Source organism: Gossypium hirsutum, chromosome D10 (genome assembly GCF_007990345.1).
Source record: "Gossypium hirsutum isolate 1008001.06 chromosome D10, Gossypium_hirsutum_v2.1, whole genome shotgun sequence".
In the NCBI taxonomy this organism is placed as follows: Eukaryota; Viridiplantae; Streptophyta; class Magnoliopsida; order Malvales; family Malvaceae; genus Gossypium; species Gossypium hirsutum.
Window position 1 is genome coordinate 1,160,004 of NC_053446.1, and position 22,977 is coordinate 1,182,980.

The window sequence follows — 22,977 nt, forward strand, 5'->3', positions numbered from 1 at the left end:
ATTTTTAGTGGAATAAGATATAAGAAGTATGACATGGTGGATAATTTAGGGTAGGAACTAAATTATAAAAATGTGAAAAGTGTTGTGGTTTTACTGTAAATATTCAAAAATCATAGGTCAAGATAAAAATTATAAGGGAAATGTGATTATTTCTCAATAGGATAATCATAATGATAATAATTAGTGAAAATAGTGTCCAAATATGATTGGTTAGAATATTTTATTATTTAATTGATAAGTATGTTTTTATAGAAAAATGAAGGATTTTCTTCATGTTTCTTTATCCAAACATCACCGCGAAAGAAAACTTTGCTTTTCTTACAATTTGGTCCATTATTATGTAATTCCACTATTTCTTCTAAATTTCTTAGAAATTTTCATAGGCACCAAAGGGAGAAAAGATTAAGTAGAGACTCTAAAGTATGTTCATCAATTTAAAAGTAAGAAATTAGTAGATGGAAGTAAAGAAAATTAGACGAAAAGAAGAGGATAAATTGATAGTCATGAAGTTGAAGAAGAAAAGGGAAGAGAAGCAAATGGGAGGAAAGTTTTCATATTAACTTTATTTGTATTTCAAAGAATTGAGTTAAATATGTTGTGATTGAAATGTATGATATGTTAATTTAATCAAAATAGTAGAATTAGAAAGTACTTTTAGAATGAATGATATATAAAGATATTACGTTTTTATGAAAAAAAAAATAGATGATTTGTATCATGAGAATTGTTAAGGTAAAGAAAATGAATATGCTTCTAACATATGAATTTATATGAGTAAAGTATAATAACTATATACATCCAATTGAAAGTTAATGCAAAGAATCATGGAAAAGTAAATGTTTTCACTAAAACAATTCTTTCTTCTTCTTTTTTTTTTTTGAAAAAACACTAAAACAGTTTTTAGACGGGAACAATAGCTCAACTTTGAAAATTAGAGGTTGAACCAATATGAAATTAAATCCTATTAAGTCTAGTTTTGTATAAAAAAAAGGTGTAAGCAATAGAATTGTAGATGATAAGCTAAATAAATCTAAGTGAGATAAGGTCAAATTGATTTCAAGTTTCCTATTCTGACTTTGAAAAATTATTAAAATTAAAAATATATATATTTAGGAGATGAAATTTATATGTTTAATAATTTAATAAGTCTATTTTCAAGAGAAACAAACAACAATATTATATGAATCCTGTACTGAAAGATAAATATTTTTTGACAGAGAAGGGTTAATTTAGTTAATTTTCCTATTTTGTTAATCAGTTATTTTCCTATGTTGTTTTTTGCCGTGTTTGTTAATAATTAATTTAGTTAATTTTAGTTTTTGACAAATCACTTGAATTGTTCGACTAAATAATAGAAATACGATAACTACTAGTCCTTTTAGTCTTTATGGAAAGAGGATTCAGGTTGTGAATGTCGCAACATGAGCATTAAAGAATCTAGTGTCGCGATACTAGCCCGATGATATCGCGACACTAGCCCTATTTCCTTTGTCTTGTTCTTTTTTATCCGAAAGAGTCCCGAATGAATCCTGAATGCAATAAAACTTTAAAGAAAACCTAGAAATTGTCAATAAAATCTAAAATGTCTTTAAAAAGGTATAAAAGATGAGAAGCACTTGAATAATAAATTTGGTTCTAGAATAAAGTATTTGTAGTATTCATTGCTCGGGTAAAGGGGTTTTACAGTCTAATAGAAGCACCAAAACAAAGACCAAATTTGGTTTTAAAAAGCAAAAGCTATCGGTTGAGTTTTAATTTAGTTGGTATAGTTGTTCTTGCAACAATAAGGAGGACGTGGGTATGAGTGCATTCAAAAAAATATTTTAGAATCGAACCGCTGATTGAACTGGTCTAGCCACCAATTTGTTGATTCAATATCATTTTTTAGATTGATATTTTAAACGATTCAATGTCATTCTCTAAACTAACATCCTAATCAATTCAATCCAATTCAATTTAAACATTAATGACTTAAGTATCTATTATTTTTGTATGTAAAGGGCTTTGAAGATTATAGGCAGTAGTAAGAACTTACATTGTATAAAAAAGAAGAGTGCAAAAGCTTACCTAAACTGTCTCTACCTGACCCATCAAATCGAATGTTAGTAATCTATGTAATTGAATTCACAACCTCACACAGAAAGGAGAGCATTCTGGGTTCAAACAAAAAAGACAATCCCGAAATCTGACACATGACTTGACAGATCGGGTCATGAAACAAATTATGATGTACTGAGCTTGAAAGGTGGGAAAAAGCACTGTTTGTTCCACAATATATAAACTAGGAATGACCAAAACTAGAGGCTGCTAATACATGCAACATTATAAAAATTTAAATTCCCATATATTTACTTATAAAGCTAAAAAAATGAATGATTGGAAACAAATATTTACTTATAAAGCTACAAAAATGAATGCTGCCTCTTATTCATGCACTTAATATATTTTACTAGCTATTTAAGATAGGGAAGATGACATGTATACCTCAGCTTCCTATGGCAAGCAAGAGAATTTTTTAGGGCAACATCCACTGTTGCACCTTCACGAAATATTGAGTCATATAATTTGCAGACAAACCTTGATAGTTCATCTTCTTCTTTATCCCAAAAGCTGGTACCATGGTCCGTGTTCTTCTCCATGTCATGATCATCCCAGTCGCTTGACGGACTGATAGTTTCTAGTTCGGATTCAGTTTCGGTTTCGGTTTCGGTTTCGGAGTCTTCGTCTTCTGGATCTTCGTCACCGATCTCGAACCTTCCCTTTCCCAAAACGTTGTACTCTCCTAAGTCATTGATCAACACATCCTGAGGCTCAGCTGTGGGGCATAAAACAGCTTTAGCACCAGAGTCTAGGAAGGCTTTAATTAAATTTGCAGAGGGGCCATAAGTTCCAGTGAAGATTATGATCCTGTCCCTCCAAGCTCCAACCTAGCATTGTTCAACAAAGTATCAGACACATAAAATGCTAAATTCGGGGCACCACAGTTCATGATCTATGGAGAACACGAATCATTGGATTACAGCATCAGGTATACTGAGCATTGGTGGGAAAAAAATCAAATGAGAGTAATATGCTTACCATCCAACGAACATCATCAGGTTTTATGTGCAAAGAAGGGACCGTGCGGCGGAACATGTATGCCCCGATTTCTTGATCATCTTCCGTAACCTTCAAGAAAAAGTTCATTAGTTTTGATAACATTAAACTAACAATTTTAAAAGAATGGAATCATTTGAAAAGCATGCACACTTGGGTTTGGCGTCCAATATATCTATGGCCAATGTTTCCAACTTGGAAGTATGGTCTACAACGAATCAAATCAGCAATAGTTGTTACTTGTGCAAAAGGTGATGCACCCTTACGGTCCCGGCTCCGCATCATTGACAACATGCTAACCTTGACACTTTGTAGAAACCTATCAGCCAGTTCTCCAGGTTCAGCTACAACAAACACCTCGTTTTGCCAACTAGAGAAAATAAGCAGTTAGCATGTAAGGATTGGGGCAAAGCTACGGTAAAAGTAATGCCTCGAAAAGCAAGGATTTTGTACCTTAATATTGAGCCAACTGAGTCATTTTGAAGGGCTAAATGTATAATGCCAACTTGTGGTAGATTCTGTAACTTTTCATGTAATGACTGTACAGGTAAAGATAGTTCCCTGGGTCCAGTAGGAGACTTTGGCTGAGATGTTGTCTTCTTTCCAGATAGTAATCCATCTAAGCTAAAAGGTGAGATCTTGTCAATTTGGCCAAGCCTTTGCAGGTCAATAGGAATGAAGGAAAGAGAGTTTGAGGGGAAACTTCCAGCGAGAAGAGGAGAGGTAAATGGTGTCGGAAATGTTGTTGTCGGTACTGTCTTTGAAACTCCAGATATGTCATGCAAAAGAGTTAATCTGATTCCATTTTGTACACAAAATGACTCGAGTGCCTGAGCATGGTGCACTATTCTTCCTGAATCAGGACTAGACAAAGCTTCAACAAGTAGTACATTTCGCCTCCAACCTAATGAAGGGGTATTCTCATCTAGTACTACCCAAGAGAAAAGAATATAAAAGGTTCAGCAGAGCATCCTGAAAGTTATAACATATGACAACTATCAAAAACGAGGGTCAAATACCTGCATTTGATGCTTTAGCCCTAGCAAAATGTTGAGATTTCAATTTTTCTGTCCACTTCTCATCATGTGCAAAGGGTACAAGAAGTCTTTCACATGCATTCTTGAAGGCATCTGAATTGTTTTGGATGTAGTCCTTTACAGAAGCTTCCAACTTGAGCCAAACTGTTGGATCAGTCTCATCTAGCTCCATGTCACAACGTTCATCAACTGCAAGGCAACCATATAAATTGAGTTATTTTGCTAAGCAGCTACCGCACAAGGATTAAATTTGGATATCAAAATAAAAACTGGTTGGATGCTAATTATGGAGACATCAGCCAAGGTAAAAAGGACATAAAACTCTCATCTACGATAGCCACAAGGAACCAAGTAATACCTGGATTAAACCGAAAGTATTGGATCTCAGGGAGCATAGTTAACATTGCACTCAATGCTTCCTCAGCTCGCTCCACAGAGCATGAACTCTCAATCAGCACTTGTCCAGTATCCAGGTAACGCCAACCTCCTTTTCGTGCCTAGAACAAAAGAGATGCACATGAATGCAGGGAATGAAGTGATGAATATTAAATCTCAATATGATCAGTAACGAAAAGGTAGATAGAGATTTGAATCTCTTGATTTTTTATTCTCCAATCAGTCAAAATATCAAAACTGCTTAAAACGGTATTTTGGAATATAAATAAAAGCACATATATGTAGTTTCCTGTTATTCTGCATGAATATCCTTATAAAAGGGTGATTGCAACTACACAAAAACAAAGCAGTTACCTTCGTAGGCACAGAACCACTGCCAATTGAAACTAAACAGTCAATTTTTGTATCAGGCCATAAAAGTTGTGCTTCTCGTATGGAAAATAAAGTTGGATTATTTGCCACTATAGCACCATCTTGCCAGCGGTTTACATCTATATAAGGTAAAATAAAATATAATAAAGGTTAAGAAGTTCAAACATCCTTTAAAAAAGAGTTAATTTAAGCAAGCTGAAGAAAAATACCATCCGAGAAGTCATCAAGATAATATGGGGCAGCAGAAGATGCTCTTATAGCTTTCCATACATGGTGTTTACAACTTCCAATAAAAGCATTTCGCTTGTAACCAAATTGAGCACCTTGAACAGTGGTTACTGAACCTTCGAGTATTGCAAGAGGCACCTCTGGTGTTCCAACAGGGTACTGCACATTAAGAAATAGATTTATAAACAAACTCATTGAGGTGCCAAGAAATTACCATAATGGATAATAAAACAGTCCACATATATCTATATGAACAACGTTATACTTGAATCCAATTAGAGTTCAGATAACATTATAGAAAAAGAAACTCTTGACCTCAAACCTGATAATTGCGGAATAAAAAAGGCTGAGCTGGCATAACGCTCACCAATGTCGACACAACAAAAACTTTTGGAATGTTTTTTACAGCAGAATCGATTAGTAGGTCACCATCCTCATCAGCACACATTTCCTTCAGCAACCTTTCAAACTGATCTGCACTGTGCTGCAACACTACATGTTATTGTGTCTTGTTGAAAGCAAAACTCTGGAAATATCCTTTAGAACCACAAGAAGGTTCTTATTAGTCTGAGTTATGCTTTCACAATGTTCAACGCCTCTTCATGCATTCAAGACATGCGACATGCATTCAAGGAAAGCAAGAGAAATTCATGCAAATTCATAGACACATTTTCAAGGAAAACAAGAGAAAGCAATTTTAGAAGCAATGAAGAATGAAACACAAATTCATCTACATACAAAAGAAATCCATACTTTAGATCCATGTACAGCAACTCTGATACTCTGTGATGAACTTTTATAAAGCTGATCAAACTTTTCTCTCCATGTTGCAGCTTCATCCTTTGGCACAGGTTCAGTGAAAACAAGTTTTCCTACAACGCCAATATAGGGCAAGAATAAACAAATTGGACTACAAGTGTTGTCAAACAGAATCTTTATGCAGCATACTGACCAAGTTTTTTGTATATTTCTTCACATTGATCCAAGGTCATCAACTTAATGCCAAGGGCAACAGCGAGCATGCCACCAGTTGATGTTCCGCATACAAGGTCAAATAACTCATGTATTCGCTTTCCAGTTCCCTTCTCAATTTCTTTAAGCATCTGCACAGTTGCAAGACCTTTCATGCCACCTCCATCCATTGAGAGTATGCGTAGGCCTCGTTTTGGTACCTGTCTCCCTCTAATAGCACGTCGAAGGTTCTCATTCTCTCCTACGAAAGAACATTATCTGATGACTCTATGATCCAAATTCCAAAAGTTCTTAAAGAAAGTCAAAAGGATCAAATGGGAGAAATATACCAAGAATTGCCAAAGCACGAGCTGCAGCTTTATTCACACGTGGTTCAGATGTAAAAGTCAGCCGCATGAGAAGTTCCCTCAAGCTTTCCGAGGTGACAAGAATGAAGCGATTCTCCAGACAGAAGGCCAAATTTCCAACAGCTAGCAAAGCAAGCCTTTGCACCTAATTATATGTAAGGGTTTAAATACAGTTCAATATAAGAATAATTTAAAATCAGAAAGTTACCTCTGGATTTTTATTGGCGCACAGTATTTTTAATGATCTCAAAACATCCCTTGATAGCATCTTCTGAGCTACAATATCAGATCCAAAGGCCAAAGTGCCCACAACTTGTAGCACAGAAACCTGTTCTTCTGGGGCAATAGACTTCATAACAAATTCAATGGGTTTCATGATGTCACATTTCATCAATTCCATGGCCACAGAAACATCTCCAGCAAGAGTTGATAGAGCAGAGCAGGCTTGGCTGACCTGACACAAACCAGAACAATAGTGCACAATAGGAAGGGGAACTAAAAAGACAACATGTCTGATGTCACTGCATAAAAAGGAAAGTATATCCAGTGTACCACATGGCGGTTGTCACTACTTATCATGCTAATGAGCTGCCGCAGTGCATTCTCATCTTTACCAATAAGTACACAGTTCCCTTGGTCTTGCATTATTATCTTCGTCAGTGCAGACGCTATCAACGGGTGATGACAAGAGGAAAAACGGAATATGAGAGAGAAAAAGGCACTCAGCTTGTGTTTAGATGTGCCAAAATAAGAACTGTTCTCCATCTGTAAAATCAACAAAGTGAAAACAATTTCATTCATAGATGCTCATGTAAACTCATGAGCATGAGCATACAAACAGCTAATATCTGTCGACCTGTACCTCTATTTGCACGGTCACCGATCTTAGATTTTCATCAGCCACAATCCTGATATTTGCAAGGGACAACTGACTTAGCTTGCGTAAAGGCAAGATCTCAGGAAGGAATTCAAGTGGATTACCAAACAATCTAAGAATTTCTAACTCAATCGTAGCCCTGCCATCCAACTGGAGAAAAACATTAGACAAGAGAAAAGTACCATACATTTTCAAGCTTAAACATTGATTTCATTGTCAATAAAGTGACCTGAAGTCGAGAAGAAGCCGAACAATTTTATTATGCTCTAATGATAATTCCACCAACCCAATACACTGTTTCAGTTCCACTGCTCATAAATTACCAACAAAAAATGCAGTCAATAGGCAAATGGGAAGTAACACCAATGGTCTGACCTTCAAAATCACTCGACATATGAACAAAAATTTAGATGTAAAAAACAAGATCATTCTTACCAGGCACTGAAAGAAGCATGTTGCAATCAGCCCTAAGTACTTTTAAGTTTTTTACATCACCAAGCTCAGGTGGTAACTGTGATAGCTTGTTGTAATCAAGGTATAATTTCTCAAGAATTGGCAACTGAGTTAACTCAACAGGCAGTGTCTGTATCAAAATGTAAACAACGAGTGCCTAAGTTTCTTCATTGAGCTCAGTTCAGAAATTCAAAACATTTGTTTTGAAAATTTTCATTCTCTAACTAAAAAAAAGAATCAGTTACTGGTTAAAAATTAGGTTAAGCTAAGCCTTACCGTTAAACCGCAACCGCAAAGGCTAAGCGAAGTGATGCCTTTCCAATGATCATCATTCGCAACCGGATCCGCGTCAACAGAAGGAACCAAATTCGACCGTAACAACCGAAGCAAAACTCCGACTCCATCACTCTGCTGACTCGACCCGGTTGCCTTAACCACCGTAACCGCCCGTAACGGTTCCCTCCTCTTCTCAACATACATCTCCACCCGCACCACATTCTCTTCCGTCTCTTTCAATTCAATCGCCACCGTATCCTGTGACGAAGGGAGTGCCAACATTAACTGAGATTGAAGCCGGAGCGCTACCTGGTCCACGTCATCTCCCGATACCCAATCCAGATCAATCTTAAACCCCGGTTCTTGCTGATCTTGTGGAGGAGTTAACGATGCCGACGAGGAAGAACATGAACCTATCAATTGCGATGATGTACGGTCAAGATCTTCCCGGGATTCTTCGTACCCGTAATATAGCGATAAACGGAAGATCTCCGACGGTCGTTTCCATCCTAATCCCCAAGACATAGTGACCCGACGGTTAAAATGCGCGGGAGAAGGTTGTTTATCACGATCCAACGGTTGATAATACTATTATATTTTACATTTGATTTTCTTCCCTCCAAATTTAATCGAGATTCAATCCCATTATCATATAGCAGCTGGAATACAATCTGATTATCATCCAATGATTATGTGAAATCTACGAACTCTGTCTCTGACATTTTTTTTTTCATTTTGTTATTTCCCGCTGTCGGGGTCTTTATTATAGTTAAGGGAGATACACCGAACGACTTGGTTGAACAATTCCAAACGCAGCTCAACTAGCTTGGTTCGTTGGAATTTGGATGCAACGACCCCGTTTCAAAGCTCAGTTTTCTTTTCCATGGTGAGTGACAATGGTCATTGTAAGGCTAGTTTAGCAATATTTTTGAAAAGTGACCTAGAAAAATGCTTTTCAAAAGTGCTTTTTAAAATTTAAATGTTTGGTATTGCTGTCAAAAATTATTTTTGAGAAATAAAATGTTCATTTTAGACATGATATTATAAGCTAATAAATATGTAGTTAAATAATGTTCAAATTAGTTAATATTATGATAGTTTAGCAAAAATATAAAAAATAATTTATTATAACTTATTGTTAATATTTTAATATATAATATTAATTTTAAATATTTCTAAGTAATTAATATTAATTATTTATTAAAATTAATTAGAATATATAAATCATATTTAAATATTTAAATATAATAATTAAATATTTGTAATTAGATATTGACACAATTGTATTATTTTAAAAAATATTTTTTATTTTTAATTAATGCTTTTAACACATTTGTATTTTTTTATTTTAAAAAAGTCTTCTAATGTCTATTTGGAAGAAAAAATAGTAAGGTTAAAAAAGTAAAATACCAGCCAAAAGCACTTTTGGGCTGAAAATAGCTAAAAATTTCTGCTTTTTCATCTGTGAAAAAGCACTTAAAATAAGTTAAAAAATTTTCTACATTGAGGTCTGTTCTTTATTGCTTTTTAGGGGAAAACATTTTTTAATAGAAAAGCTCATCTGAGAAGCATTGAAGAACACATCCTAAGTAGGGGTGAGCAAAATCTGATTTGATTCAAAATACTTGATAAAAAATTCAAATTTTGAATTAACTAGTTCGAGTTATTTGAGTTAATTAAGTTATTCGGATCAACTCAAATAAAAAATTAAGTTTTTCGGTTTAACTCGAATATGATTTACACAATTCGAGTTATCCAAAAATTTAAATAAGAAAAGGCAAAATAATGTCATTTTGATAAATGTTTACTCATTAAGTTAAAAGATAAAGTAATTATATTGTTTATGTAGTTAAATAATCTTGTTCTTCGTCTACTAGTTAAATAATCGATCCATGTAAATGCAACATTGAGTATAAATAATATGATTCGTTAACTCGATTCAACTTGACTCAAAATTTTTTGACTCGATTCGATTCAAAAAAAAATTCAAATCCAGTTCGGTTGCTAAAATAGGATTCGTCAACTCGACTAACTCAAATTTTTTTGACTTGATTTAACTCGACTCGATCGAATACTCACCCTTAATTGTAAGGTACACATTTGTCAATTAAGATCAATTCAACTTTTTAATTTTAGGGTTTATTTTAGTTGAAGTCAATTCCATTGTTTCGGGTTTAATGTTTAGATTTTTTAATTAGATCATTATAAATTTTGAATCACTTCGAGTTTTAATCACTTGAACTTAGTTCATTTAAGATGATTTTAAGTTTGAATCATTTAAATTCAAGTATGTTTAAAATATAATTAATTTGAATTTATAGTAAAGTTGAGTTTTCGAGTTTAAAAGAGAGTGAATATAAAATTGCATTACTTTACTATAATAGTATTGACATGCCAAAGGCCCAAAATAGTGTCACCAAACCAACCATAACATGAACTAGTGGGGGAAACGCCCAATAGCTTGAATTTTAGATATGGCCAGCTAGAAAAAACAAGCCCTATACTTGAGAGGCTCATACGTGCTTTAAAAATGGATTTATCACATTATTTATGGTTCCTAGTAATTAAAAATAAATATATTATATTTTTTTCACAGCATTCATGATTTCTCGTTGTCAACTGTACATATGATGTGGAAAAAAAATATAATGTGTTTATTTTTAATTGGTAGGGACCATAGATAATATGGTAAGCAGGATTTCATAAAATAATTTATCTTAAAAATAGGCGACGTTAATTTGAGCCTTTCAAAAAGAATTAAATCGTTTTACAAATGAAAATATTGATTAAAATATTAATTTTTAATGATACCGGAGTGAAAATTCACATTGCAATTTACATGTACTTCATACTAATATAATACTATTTCTCTTTTATGTCACGTCAACAAATAATTTAAAATTTATAAAAATATTTAAAAATTCAAAATTCAAAAAATATTATAAAAAAATTCATAAAATATTAAAAAAATATAATATGAAATACATGTGAATTACCATGGAGGCGCTACCATATTTAAAATTTTAACGCTCTAATCATTAATTTCATTACAAAAAATCAATTCAACTCTATTTGAAATGTTGATTGTTAAATTTAACCATTTTTAAAAAGTTGAGAACAAATTTAACTCAAGAAAAGAATAAGAGCCAAATTCAAAAAGAATGTCAACATAAAAGGCTAAATTTAGGTAAAGTACCATGGGAGTCCTTATAGTAAGAGTCAGATTGCATTTTACTTCATCTACTCAAAACATAGGCAAATTAGTCATTATACGTTAGATTAATGAGCAAATTGGTCCTGTTAAAAATTTCATTCATTTTTACAATTAAAAACTAGTTATTGTATGCCAACATAAGGTACACGTGATACGCCACATGTAACTTTTTGATTATTTTGTCAGCCATGCTAGTTTTTAATAACAGAAATGGATAATATTTTTGACACAAATAGCCAATTTGCTCTTTAATCCAACAAATATTAATTTACTCATTTTCGAGGTAAGTGGATAAAATGCAACTTAACTTCTAATACAAAGATCTCTATAGTATATTAAAATATGAGTAAACTAAATAAATGATCATTTGACTATTAGAATTTTTCTTATTAAGTCACCCGACTTTAAAAAATTAAAAAATGATGAAAATAATGTGTATTAAAAATAAATGTAAAAAAGAGTCATTAATTTAACAGTCACATTGACCAACTGTTAAATATTTAACGATTTTGAACTTAAAAAATAAAATGTAAGTTGAATAATTATTTTATAATTTTTTAAAGTTAAGTAACCTAATAAGAAAATTTCTAAGAGTGAGTGCCCATTTATTTAGTTTACCCTTAAAATATTCGAATTAAGTTTAACATTTAAAAAAAAGGTTTAATATCACATGTTTTAAGCTAGTTGGACTGAGTTTTAGACACTGCAAAAAAAAAAAAAAAAAGGAAGTGTGAAGCTCCACTCTTGGTCAAGAAACAATGTACATATTTGCTTTGATTTAGTGGCTGGAACAGACCAGCTGGGAGTTAACAGTTGGCTGTTGAATTTTACAATGGCATTCATTGATAGGTAGACTTGTAATTGTCACATTTTCGTTTCGGATTCTGTGCCAACATTAACTGCCAACATCTACCCTATCATTTCAGAAACAGAATGGGTAAATTGCACCTACGGTCACTAAATTATTGGTAAATTTATGTTTTGGTTACTTAATTATAAAAAGTTACAAAATGATCGTTAAACTATTTGAAAATTTTCATTTAAGTCACTAGGTTTGTTAAATTGTTGTTGTATGCCTTAATCTATTTACACTATTTGAACCAATCAAAAGCTCTCATTTTCCTACTATTCTACAATTTAATTTTTTTTATGAAATAACTCTACGAGCAAAAATTCAAGTAACTTTATTTTCTGATCTTTGACACAAACTATCTGATTGGCTTGGATCTAAAGCAGGCATGTTCTTGACATTTTTGGGACCCTAAGCGAAATAATAAATTGGGTCCTTTTTAAAGAAAATTATAAAATGTAATACAATAAAAGTTAAAAAGTTTTTGTTTCCCTAAGAGATGAAGCATTTATATATGGTAAAAAATTGAAAGCCTTAAGCATTTAGTTAATTTATTTTAGTTTGATATTTTTTCCCACATTAAAAGCTGAAAAAAAAATTTGGGCCCTGGGCGGCTACACTCTCAAACATCCTCAAATCTAGGTCTGATCTAAGGTATATTCTTCTACCCGTTGATGGGTATTGATCCACCGTAGCGGTCGTCGAACCTCGCTTGAACTTGCTAGCCGAATTAAAAAAAAAACTTAACAACCCGGTGACTTAAATGATGAAAACTTTCAAATAGTTTAGTGGCTAGTTTGTAATTTTTTAAAATTAAATGACCAAAATGTAAACTTATTAATAATTTAATGAGTCTAGGTATAGTATATCCAAGAGAATATTAATGGATCTGAATATTTTCATCATATCATTGAAAAATTTTGAACCTTCCACTTAAGCTCAACAAAAGTTTTTTAGCTTTTAAATTTTTGAAAATTTTAGTTAGATACTCTTTTTTTTTTTAATCATCAAACCTCTTAAAATTTTAATTACCCAAAACATAATGCTAAAACAGGCTGCTGCATAACAGCACTTGTGAAATACCTGTGCATAGAATAATTATTCATACAAAGAATACACATACACATGATGAATGAGTTGCATCATTTAGTGAAGCAAAATCTTTGTGTTATGGCCAATAAATCTCGGCCAGTTTGCCCAATGCCGATGTCATAAATGTTCACCTACTACTGGCATTTAAGAGAAAGTGAAGTTGCTTGGTAGCGATTTTATTGGCCCTGAAACAGGTGGGCGCTGTCTTTAAGTTCCAAATTGAACGAAACAGATAGAGACAAACTCCATTACACTATCTTTTTCCCTTTCGTTTATGGAATGAGAAACATGGCGAGATCGGTGTCGTGGTATAATCATAATAATAAACTTCCCATCAATTAGGTTCAATGAACCAATGACACTGTAACAGCAATGCTAAGGCTAAAAGGTTCACCCTTTTCCGCATTCTAAAGGCATCGGAATGGAGAATATTGTATTAGAAGTAAAATTATATATTTTATTATTTTACTTAAAAATAATAAATTAGTTCTTAAACATTAAATTAAAGAGTAATAGTTTGGTCTTTTTATTAATTTTTTTTATTTATTTCTATTGTTAAAATTGATTCTAGTATATCAAAATAAGATAAATATAACACGTTACATATAGTTATTTAATTTTTTTTGTTAGTCACCCTAATTTTAACAATAAAAATATATGATTATTTTTAATCCAAGTTCCTTCGTAATACTTTTACTAAATAAACTTAGATACAAGTTCAACTAACTTAAAACCATCCTTATCCTCCAAATGGCAGGTCTGGTCAAAGTGAAAGGATTTGAGGATAAAATAATATTCTATGTCACATTATGTATTGCAAAATTAAAGTAATGTGATGTCTGGTCGTTTAAGTAAGTTTAAAAGCATCATTAGTCAAAAGATAGTCTGTAACTTTTAGCTCCTTTTGGTCTCTTTATTAAATGAAAATTTTGTATTTCGATTCCTCTTAAAAGTTAAAATTTCAATTTAATCCATTTAATACAAGCAAAAAACAAAAGTACTAAAGCTTCTTTTGTGTTTTTAGCTATATTGATGGTGGATCTCTCCTTTTATGAACCCATTTGGACTGGCACTTAAATATTCCAATTAAGAAAAAAGCTAAAGACTTTATCTGTAAATCATTCACAGTCCACGAAAGTGAAAGCAGCTCATGAAATTAAGTGGTTAACCATTAATACCATACATATAAAATTATAACAAAAAAGGAAAGATGAAAAGAGCATTGAAGAGGATTTAAATCAACCAAAAATTACATCTTTTCATGACGCTACATCAAATCAAGTGATCTATAATTTCAGGGGCCAAAAGGAAATTTTATTATTAGACTAATTTTTAATTTTTAATTTTTAAAAGGACTTAAATGCCATTTCTCCATTTAAGGGATTTATACTCGGGGCAAGATGACGGCCCTGAGAGGGTTCTTCATCACGACGGTGAATGCATAAGTCTCGGCAGGGTCCGGCGGAGCATCCGGTACCGGCAACCACTTGAAAGCTTGAACCATCTTTGCAATCAACAAATTTATGTGCAAAATGCCTAAGTTCCAAGCTGGACAAATCCGTCTCCCCGCTCCGAACGGCAGCATCTTCACCGCCCGAGTACCAGTCACGTCCACGCCGACCCCATCGCCATGCAAGAACCTCTCGGGGCGGAACTCGCTCGGGTCCGACCAAATATCCGGATCCTCAGTAATCCATGCAGTGTAAATCTCCACGTAAACACCTGCCGGAATCGTGTAACCGGCGAGCTCAGTATCTTTTGTAGCTGCATGAGATAGAAGGAAATGACCTGGTGGGTGTCGCCGGAAAGTTTCTTTAACGATAGCTTCGAGATACGGCATTTTCTCCACGTCTTCTTCTTTGATTTCTCCATCTTTACCTACGCAATCAATGATTTCTTGGTACAGTTGTTCTTGAATTTCTTGATTCATTACCAAGTGAAGCATAGCCCATTCAACGGTCGTGGCGCTAGTATCGGTACCGGCACTGATCGCCTCCGAACAAAGAGTCACGTACTCTTCATCACCTAACGGACCTCGGGTCGGTGGCTCGAGTCCAAAGAGTGAGTCTACATATGCAGCACCGATTGGACTCACCATTTCTTGGTTAGGGTTTTCACCTTTCTCCACAAAAGCTCTTCGGTTCTTTATCAATGGAACCAAGCACTCTAATTGTTTCTTCCTTAAAGCTTTAGCTTCTTTCATTTGCCGGCGAAACAACGGTGTAAGTACCGGCAAGAAATCCGGCAACTGTGGCGATGTTATCATCATTACATCTTTAAGTATACTTTCAATTGTTTTAATCCTTTCTTCAGAGATTTTAGCACCAAAACATAAACAAATTAAAATACTACATACAGTGAGTCTGCAATTACTCATCACTTCCAAAAACCCATTCTCAAACGCTTCTCTTTTGATCCTTTTCATATGATTTTCAATCGCCCATTTTCGTATCCAACTGCACTGTTTTACCCTCGTCGGTGTTATCAGCTCAGTGACGAAGTTCTTCCTCAAGGTTCGCCAGAGCGGTCCGTACTCAGCCGAGTTGATGGCACATTTCCCGACGCTGAACAAGAGCCGAATCGGAGAGTCCGGCGGCCGGGAAGCGAAGTCCGGCCCTCTTTGAACTAACGCTTCATGAATGAGCTTGGAATCCGTGACGATCACCATCGTGCGTTGCCCCATTTGCATGGTGAAAATCGGACCATATTTTTTACGTAACTCACGTATTATGAAGATGAAATGTCGACGTTGGAGGATGACTTGGATTAAGTTTCCGACAAGTGGCAAACCAGGTGGTCCAGGTGGGAGGTTCTTTGGTCCGCCGCCGGTGACTGACCAGTAGCGCCACCAGAAACGGATGAAGATAAGTGCTAAACCAATAACGAAAATGTCAATCAACATCATTTTCATTTGTTTTGAGAGGATACCACAATGTAGTGAAAATTTTTGTGGTAGGCTTTATAGAAGGTGAAGAAGAGGGAATTAAATGAATTTGATCCACCAGCTATCCGTATCTGTTAATTTCTTTCACCAGATACATTGACTCTATGTGTACAGATCATACGAGTAGTAGCAATTGGCAAATAATGTCTGGGTCAATTTATGAAAAATAATCCTATATAGTTTTTTTTATAAATAATTTAGAAAAAAAAAGTATGAGTACTTTTTTTCTGAGAAAAGTTAATTATTAAAAAAAAAAAGATGTTGAAGGTCACAAATAACATTAAACCAAGTATCTTTTATAAAATTAGAAATTTTATCGATGAGTATGTACGAGAAATTTATTTATTTAGAACATAGATTTGTACTTTTAAAATAATATATAATAAATAATAAAATATATGATTTGAAACTAAATAATAATCACACAATTGACATGAATTCAAACAAAATACATTCTTGTCCCATCAAAAGCGTCTTTTTCATGCACTCTATAATAATAGTTAGCTGGCAAGTCCAACACGTTAACACCATATTATACAAGACCCCTACCCATAAATACCCAAAAAGCGAGGGAGAGGAGATCCACTCTTGAGAATATTAAGCCTATATTCTGCCAATATTCTTCGAAGCTCTTATCTTCGGCATTCTCTCCACCCTAGTTCTCCTTAGCCTCTGACTTTTCACCCCTACTGGGTGAATTGAATTCCATAGCATCTACCAATCTCTTCTCTATACTCCCTCCTTACTGTATTGTTGTATCGACAACATAATTTGTTAAAATAATATTAATTATTTTTAACCTACATAATTCTTTTAAAAATATTATCATTAACAATTAAATGTTTATGTTATTTTATATTATTACTTTAACAAATTTTTATATAATGAATTATTAGTCAATTATTAAGAATTTTATTATTTAAATACCTTATATTTTTATAATTTTTAAAAGACTTAATCAAATTTTTATCATTTTTAAGGGGCCAAGTGTAATTTTAATTTTATTAATTTAAAATTTTAAAAAACTTAAATGAAAAATTTTCCATTTTAGGAGGATCCGGTTTGAGTCTCTCCATTTCCAATATTAATTCATCATCAAAGGCGAATCTAGAGAGGCTGGCCAGGGAGCCCGACCATCCCTAAAATAAAAAATTACTATTTAGACTCTTTAAAAAATTTTAAAATTTTAAATTAATAAAGATAAAAATTACATTTTAACCCATCTACAATTACAAAATTTAATTTAATATTTTAAAAATTATTCACTATAAAAAAGTAAAATTTCATTATCCCCTAAAAAAATATTCTTCCAATTTTACCCTGTTCATCATTAATGAGTTCTTTAAGCAACAAATTGGGTTGACAATGGCATGCATTTGGCAGGAAAATTTATGAGTTGCGTTGAAATTCACGAATTTCATGTCTCCAATAAAAAAACAAACCCCAGTCGTTTTAAATTTTCCTACTCTTATTTAATGCAAGGCTTACATCACTTTTATGCGTAGATTATCGTGATTAATTCACTCATACTGAATATTAGTAATGAAATATGTTTTATATTTATGAGTAGAAATTAAAATTTTAATTTATAATTAAGAAATAAGATGAACAATCATTACATCACGTCTCTCTTATAATTATTTGTAAAATACTTTGAGTTTATTATCATGTATTTTAAAAAAAGTTTGGCAATAGGATTCTTGCTTACATAAATCCTACATCATGTAACCTTTTTAGGTTAAAATATTTTGGAGGTCCTTATATTATAAAGATTAGATTAAATTAGTCTTTTTATTATTAAATAAATCAATTTAATCCTTATACTATTAAAAAGAATCAAATAAGCCCAAATAGTAATAGGATTAACATTTATTGTTTAAAAAATATCTTGAATTTTTTTCCAATTGCAATTAAAAGATTTTATTTACAGAATCATAAAAACTTCGAAAATATTAATTCTGTTAGACCATAAATGATATTTTTTAAAAATAGTAAATATTAAGTTTATCCCGATTTGAATTTATTTGATTCTTTTTAATAGTAGATGAACTTGGGCCTAAATTAATTTGGCCCAAAACAATACAAACTTGAAAATAATAATCTAAACCAAAATAACTTAAATAACTTCTTAAAAAAAATACTCAAAATGACTTGAAGTTAAGCTAAAACTAAATTTAAAAAACTTGAGTCTCAAACTTAAATGATTCAAACATAAAATAACTCGAACCAAAACTATTCAAATCTAAAATTGACTCAAATTTAAAATAACTTAAATTGAAATTATTGAAAGCTTTTGAAATTTGAACAAAATCAATGCAGATTAACTTGACCCAAGGCAAATCTAATAAAAGGAGGGTAATTAATGATTAACATGAAAGAGAGATAAGTGGAATTGGGCCTAAAATATCCAGATTGATTAAAGATAAATGGACCCAATTTCCAACCCAAGTTTTATCCTCATAATCTTAAACCCTCAAAACCCAAAGCTGAAAACTTTACAAACTATATGAATATGGGTTCATCAAATAACTCTGGATATGGTTTTTGCCTACACGGCTACACCCAATAATTCGTTGGAGCAAATATATAGGACCAAACTTAATAGTAGAAAGGGCTGTCGTTAGCATCTTCTAGTTGCTGCTGGTCTGGTCCTTTCCATTTTCGATGCTCTGCAATAAAGTTTTTGTACCAAGTTGCTGACATTTTTGGTCTTCTCATCAGTGTCTTGTTATCAACATGGTGAAGACCGAACCTAGCTGTATAACCAGAGTTCCATTCAAAGTTGTCTAGCAATGACCAGGCAAAGTAACCCTTTACATTTGCTCCTTTCCTAATAGCATTCAACAGAACAACATTAATCCCTTGTCTTCAATAAACCAGACAGGTTTTTAGTGTGTGTTCTTACTTGATTGCTGTTGACAGTGCATCTAAGTGTCTATCCATGAAGTCTATTCGTTTTTCATCGTGTAAAAGTTCATCAATGGTGGAATCTGCTTTGATTACATCACCGTATCCTATATAGAAACAGGAAACATTATGAGTGTATAGGTAAGTTTCTTTGTGCATGAGAGCTTCGGTTTTTCGCCTACCGTTTTCGGTAATGATCATTGGTATGTTATGGTATTTGTGTTTAAGATATGTTACGATCTTGTCCATTCCTTGGGGATATACGTTCAGCCAACTTATCTCGGTCTGCATAATTGAAAAGCTTCGGTTGTTAGCTTAACCTGCTATGCAGCCTAGTTGTGATTTCGAAAATTCAGGTTACTTACAGGTTCTCCTATAGGGATGCCATTTTTCTGTGAGCTTTGAGCCCAAAATCCTTCGGTTTTCGAGGTCCCTGGTCCTGGTTCACACGCGGAGAACATGCAATCCTTGACATAGAAACTTGTATAGTGGTTGACTCCGATGAAATCAAGCCCTTGGTTTAGTTTCTGCTTCTCGGTTGTTGTGAATTCGGGTAAAATGGATCCGAGAATGTTTTGCATTTCGCGAGGATATCGTCCGTATATGATTGGCTCTAGAAACCTATATGCAATTTTCGTATTAGACACTTAAAAACTCGAATCTCCACACCTGCATTACCTTCCCTAATCTGAAAACCGAGCGGCCTTACTGGTGAAGGAACCTACCAATTGATAGAGAAGGATTGAGCTCGTTCGGCTGCTAGCTTGTCGGCTACAGAGTTGCTGATCGGTTCATACCACATGCAATGCAACACGATTCCGATGCTACCTCTTTGTGATTCCTAGAGTTCTTGTTGGAAATGTTGTTTCGATTAAGCTTATAATGCATCGATTCGAAATTGCATGTTTAGTTCATTGATTGGTACCTGGTATTTGGTTCTATAAACATGAACAGCTGCTATATGTGCTAAGATAATATTATGGGCTGCTATAAACGGCTCCTTCTCCGAATCACCATAGGTACAATTTCCGAACGGCCTAGAACATCGCAACGGTGGGAATATACCTAAACGGTAACCAAACTTGACTTGGAAATCGGGCTCGTTGAACGTAACCCAATACTTCACCCTGTCTCCAAAGGACTTAAAACAGATATCTGCAAAGTATGCAAAATCCTCCCTGTGATTGAAAACAAGAAATAGAACCATTAGTGTCAAATGGCGATTTTAATCCCCATGAAAGAGCTAAAAACTCAAACTAGATAGTTTACTGCGACTCCGGACTTAGCCAACTTCCGTATCTGTCTTCGAGTTCTTGAGGAAAATCGACGTGGGTCAATGTTACAAATGGTTCAATCCCTACAGATAGTGTAAAAAAAACATCATAGGACCAATATGTAGAAAGCTTAAAAACAGTGATTCAAGAAAGGCAAATAAACCTTTAAGGAGGAGACCATCAATAAGGTTGTTGTAGAACTTGATACCAGCTTCATTGATTTCTCCAAATCTCCCTTCTGTTAAGAAATTGAATTACATACATACATACATACATACAGATCATAAATGGGTGTTTTCAAAGGGACTTACTAGGTAAAATTCTGGCCCAAGAAATGGAGAACCTATAGCTATTAACACCAAGGGAATGCATGAGATCAATGTCTTCCTATATCACAAAACATCATATGCTTATGATTTTGGATCAGATGGTGAAAATCATGAGGGAATATGGTAAGGAAGTAGGTAGGCACATACCAAATACCTATGATAATGGTCCACAGCTATGTCTGCATTGCTTCCATCAACAATCAAATTTCCTGCAAATACACCAATCTTATTATCATCATTTCCAATCTTATTACCAATCAGATTTAATTTTGATCTCTTTTAACATTTGATTAGATAAAAAAAAATATAATTTTAGTATTTTTTTAAAAAATTAATAATTCAATTTAAGCTTTTTTTAATACAAAACTTTTAAGTTTGGTCTCCCAAATTTTATAATCTTATTAAACAAAATTTCTAGCTTCAACCTTGATTACGTTATACATGTGATAAAATATTTACAACATAAAATTTAGGAAATAGCAAATTTTTACTGTTTGGGTCAAGACTAAAATTCAAAAACTTGAAAAATATGAAACTAAAAATATCAAATTAGAGCACAAGAACTAAATTCATAACTTATGCATACTATAGGGACTAATAATAGAATTTGACGTTAACAGCAACAACAAAATAAAGTCAAGAACCAAACAGATAACATCAAAATAACTAAAAAAATAACCCAACTACCCCCTAAGAACAATAATTGAAAGAGCACAGGTAACTTGGAAATGTAAGTTACCTGGTTTATGGGAATAAACATCCCAATTGTTCAATCCTTTACCATCAGCTAAGAAGCCACCTTCATACTGTCCAAAAACCCAGAATTAATACTACAACAACAACAACAAAAAGGGAAAGAAAAAGTGTTTTAATTTGAACCTGGTAAGCAGAAGAGGCTGTTCCAAAGAGAAAATTTGAAGGAACTGCGGACAGGTTGTTCTTCTTCAAGCTTTCTCTAATAACTAGCAGCTCACATGAAATGAAGTTGAGTAAGAAGAAGAACAATATCTGTAAGAGAATGAAGAAACTAATGTTAAGCTTTTTCATGGAGATATCCATGGCTGATTCACAAACAAAGCCTGTTTTTCGGCTATTATTTTGACGTATATATATACATATTTAATTTTATAAAGGTCAGAGTATGGAAGAAATGGACCTACCATACTTATCTGCCTACCGTAATGATGTGACTGAAATTGTCACATTTTTGGTCATCCTATTATATTTTAATGCAATGGGATAATTAGAAAATAAAAAATAAAAAATTATTTCAATCTTTTTTTTGCCCGTCTAAATTATGTCGAAATGAATTGGTTCAACCTCTTTCTTTGGATTGGTCCGCTCCTATTCCAATAATCTTGTCACTAATCTTTAATGATGAAAAATTGCTTGGTTGAGGTAAGGGTGTAATTGAATTGAGCTGAGTTTGAATACTAACAAACTCGAGCTTAAACTCAATCAAATATTTATTTTTAAGCTTGAGTTTAATCAAAATATAATTGAGCTACTCTCAATACCAGAGTTAAAAAATCATTTTTTGGGGTAAAATTTTACCATTTTAATAATTTATATTTTTATAATTTTTAAAGGATTAAATCAAAATGATTATTTTTGGGTGCCCAAGTACAATTTTATCATTATTAATTTAAAATTTTATAATTTATAAAGGGCCTAAATGAAAAATTTTCTATTTTAGGGGGCCAGGGCCCCTGCCAGCCCCCCTTGGCTCCGTCACTAGCTACTCGTGTTTGAGCTCAATTAAGTTTGTGTATCAATTTTTATACTGAAGCTTGATTAAAATCATGTGTATTCAAGTTCAACTTGATAATTAAGTTTAGAGTTAATAAATATATATTAGGAGCAAAAATGTAATTTAATAATAATAAATATATAATAAAAATGAAAAACTCGATAAGTCTCATGAGTTTTTAATGTTAAGTATTATTAAGCTTGAATTTAGTTTAAGCTCTACTCAATAATTACTAAATTAAAATTTAATTTTATTCGAATCAAACTCGAGTAATTTACTACTACAAATATAAAAGAAATCAAAAAAGGATTATCCATATGGTTTGAAAACAACCAATAAGAGGAAAAAAGACTTACTAAAAAAAGGATAAAGATGAAAGGCAAGCTACCTTAGGTGGGGAGAGACATGACAATGAATATTTTTTTATTAGTGAGTAAGACTTGTTGTTTTAATTAATCCTGATAATGGCAACAAATGAGTTAACAAGTTGAACATTTCTTAATTAACAATCCAATCTCCAAATTTTCAAGAAAAAGATTTGATGATTGATGACATAATCAATT

At 33.0% G+C, this 22,977-nt stretch overlaps 3 protein-coding genes across 4 annotated transcripts; all 3 read right to left on the bottom strand.

The window, feature by feature from the left end:
* Positions 1 to 2,090: 2,090 nt before the first annotated feature.
* LOC107935411 (phospholipase A I) lies at positions 2,091 to 8,812 on the bottom strand. 2 transcript variants are annotated; one of them, XM_041102663.1, is made up of 18 exons: positions 8,055 to 8,812; positions 7,761 to 7,908; positions 7,555 to 7,633; positions 7,311 to 7,464; positions 7,001 to 7,213; positions 6,657 to 6,902; positions 6,431 to 6,593; positions 6,082 to 6,342; positions 5,883 to 6,001; positions 5,497 to 5,613; positions 5,111 to 5,288; positions 4,884 to 5,020; positions 4,492 to 4,630; positions 4,116 to 4,322; positions 3,550 to 4,027; positions 3,250 to 3,466; positions 3,079 to 3,168; positions 2,091 to 2,927 (listed from the first exon to the last, which is right to left on the bottom strand). In XM_041102663.1, exons 1-18 carry the CDS (start codon positions 8,577 to 8,579, stop codon positions 2,454 to 2,456), a joined length of 3,945 nt encoding a protein of 1,314 aa, XP_040958597.1. In that variant the 5' UTR covers positions 8,580 to 8,812; the 3' UTR covers positions 2,091 to 2,453. The 2 variants fall into 2 exon arrangements, with proteins under 2 accessions (XP_040958597.1, XP_040958596.1); XM_041102662.1 differs by having other exon boundaries at positions 5,452 to 5,613; positions 8,055 to 8,810.
* Positions 8,813 to 14,361: 5,549 nt separating this feature from the next.
* Positions 14,362 to 16,244, bottom strand: LOC107935351 (cytochrome P450 77A4). Its single transcript, XM_016867930.2, has one exon. It carries the CDS (start codon positions 16,119 to 16,121, stop codon positions 14,595 to 14,597), a length of 1,527 nt encoding a protein of 508 aa, XP_016723419.2. The 5' UTR covers positions 16,122 to 16,244; the 3' UTR covers positions 14,362 to 14,594.
* Positions 16,245 to 18,496: 2,252 nt separating this feature from the next.
* Positions 18,497 to 21,759, bottom strand: LOC121203088 (beta-glucosidase 46). Its single transcript, XM_016867967.2, has 12 exons — positions 21,544 to 21,759; positions 21,404 to 21,470; positions 20,812 to 20,873; positions 20,647 to 20,722; positions 20,499 to 20,573; positions 20,331 to 20,418; positions 19,987 to 20,239; positions 19,787 to 19,902; positions 19,427 to 19,682; positions 19,244 to 19,346; positions 19,060 to 19,168; positions 18,497 to 18,984 (listed from the first exon to the last, which is right to left on the bottom strand). The coding sequence occupies exons 1-12, from the start codon at positions 21,721 to 21,723 to the stop codon at positions 18,753 to 18,755; spliced, it is 1,617 nt and encodes a 538-aa protein (XP_016723456.2). The 5' UTR covers positions 21,724 to 21,759; the 3' UTR covers positions 18,497 to 18,752.
* Positions 21,760 to 22,977: the final 1,218 nt, after the last annotated feature.

Coding starts and splice junctions, on each gene's coding strand:
- LOC107935351 (XM_016867930.2), bottom strand. CDS start 16,121: ATGAAAATGATGTTGATTGACATTTTCGTTATTGGTTTAGCACTTATC.
- LOC121203088 (XM_016867967.2), bottom strand. CDS start 21,723: ATGGATATCTCCATGAAAAAGCTTAACATTAGTTTCTTCATTCTCTTA. Junction 21,471..21,543: donor CAGCCTCTTCTGCTTACCAG/GTTCAAATTAAA, acceptor GTTTTTGGACAG/TATGAAGGTGGCTTCTTAGC. Junction 20,419..20,498: donor TGATGGTCTCCTCCTTAAAG/GTTTATTTGCCT, acceptor CACTATCTGTAG/GGATTGAACCATTTGTAACA.
- LOC107935411 (XM_041102662.1), bottom strand. CDS start 8,579: ATGTCTTGGGGATTAGGATGGAAACGACCGTCGGAGATCTTCCGTTTA. Junction 5,614..5,882: donor TTGCTGTACATGGATCTAAA/GTATGGATTTCT, acceptor GTAGTGTTGCAG/CACAGTGCAGATCAGTTTGA. Junction 4,323..4,491: donor ATACTTTCGGTTTAATCCAG/GTATTACTTGGT, acceptor GTTGCCTTGCAG/TTGATGAACGTTGTGACATG.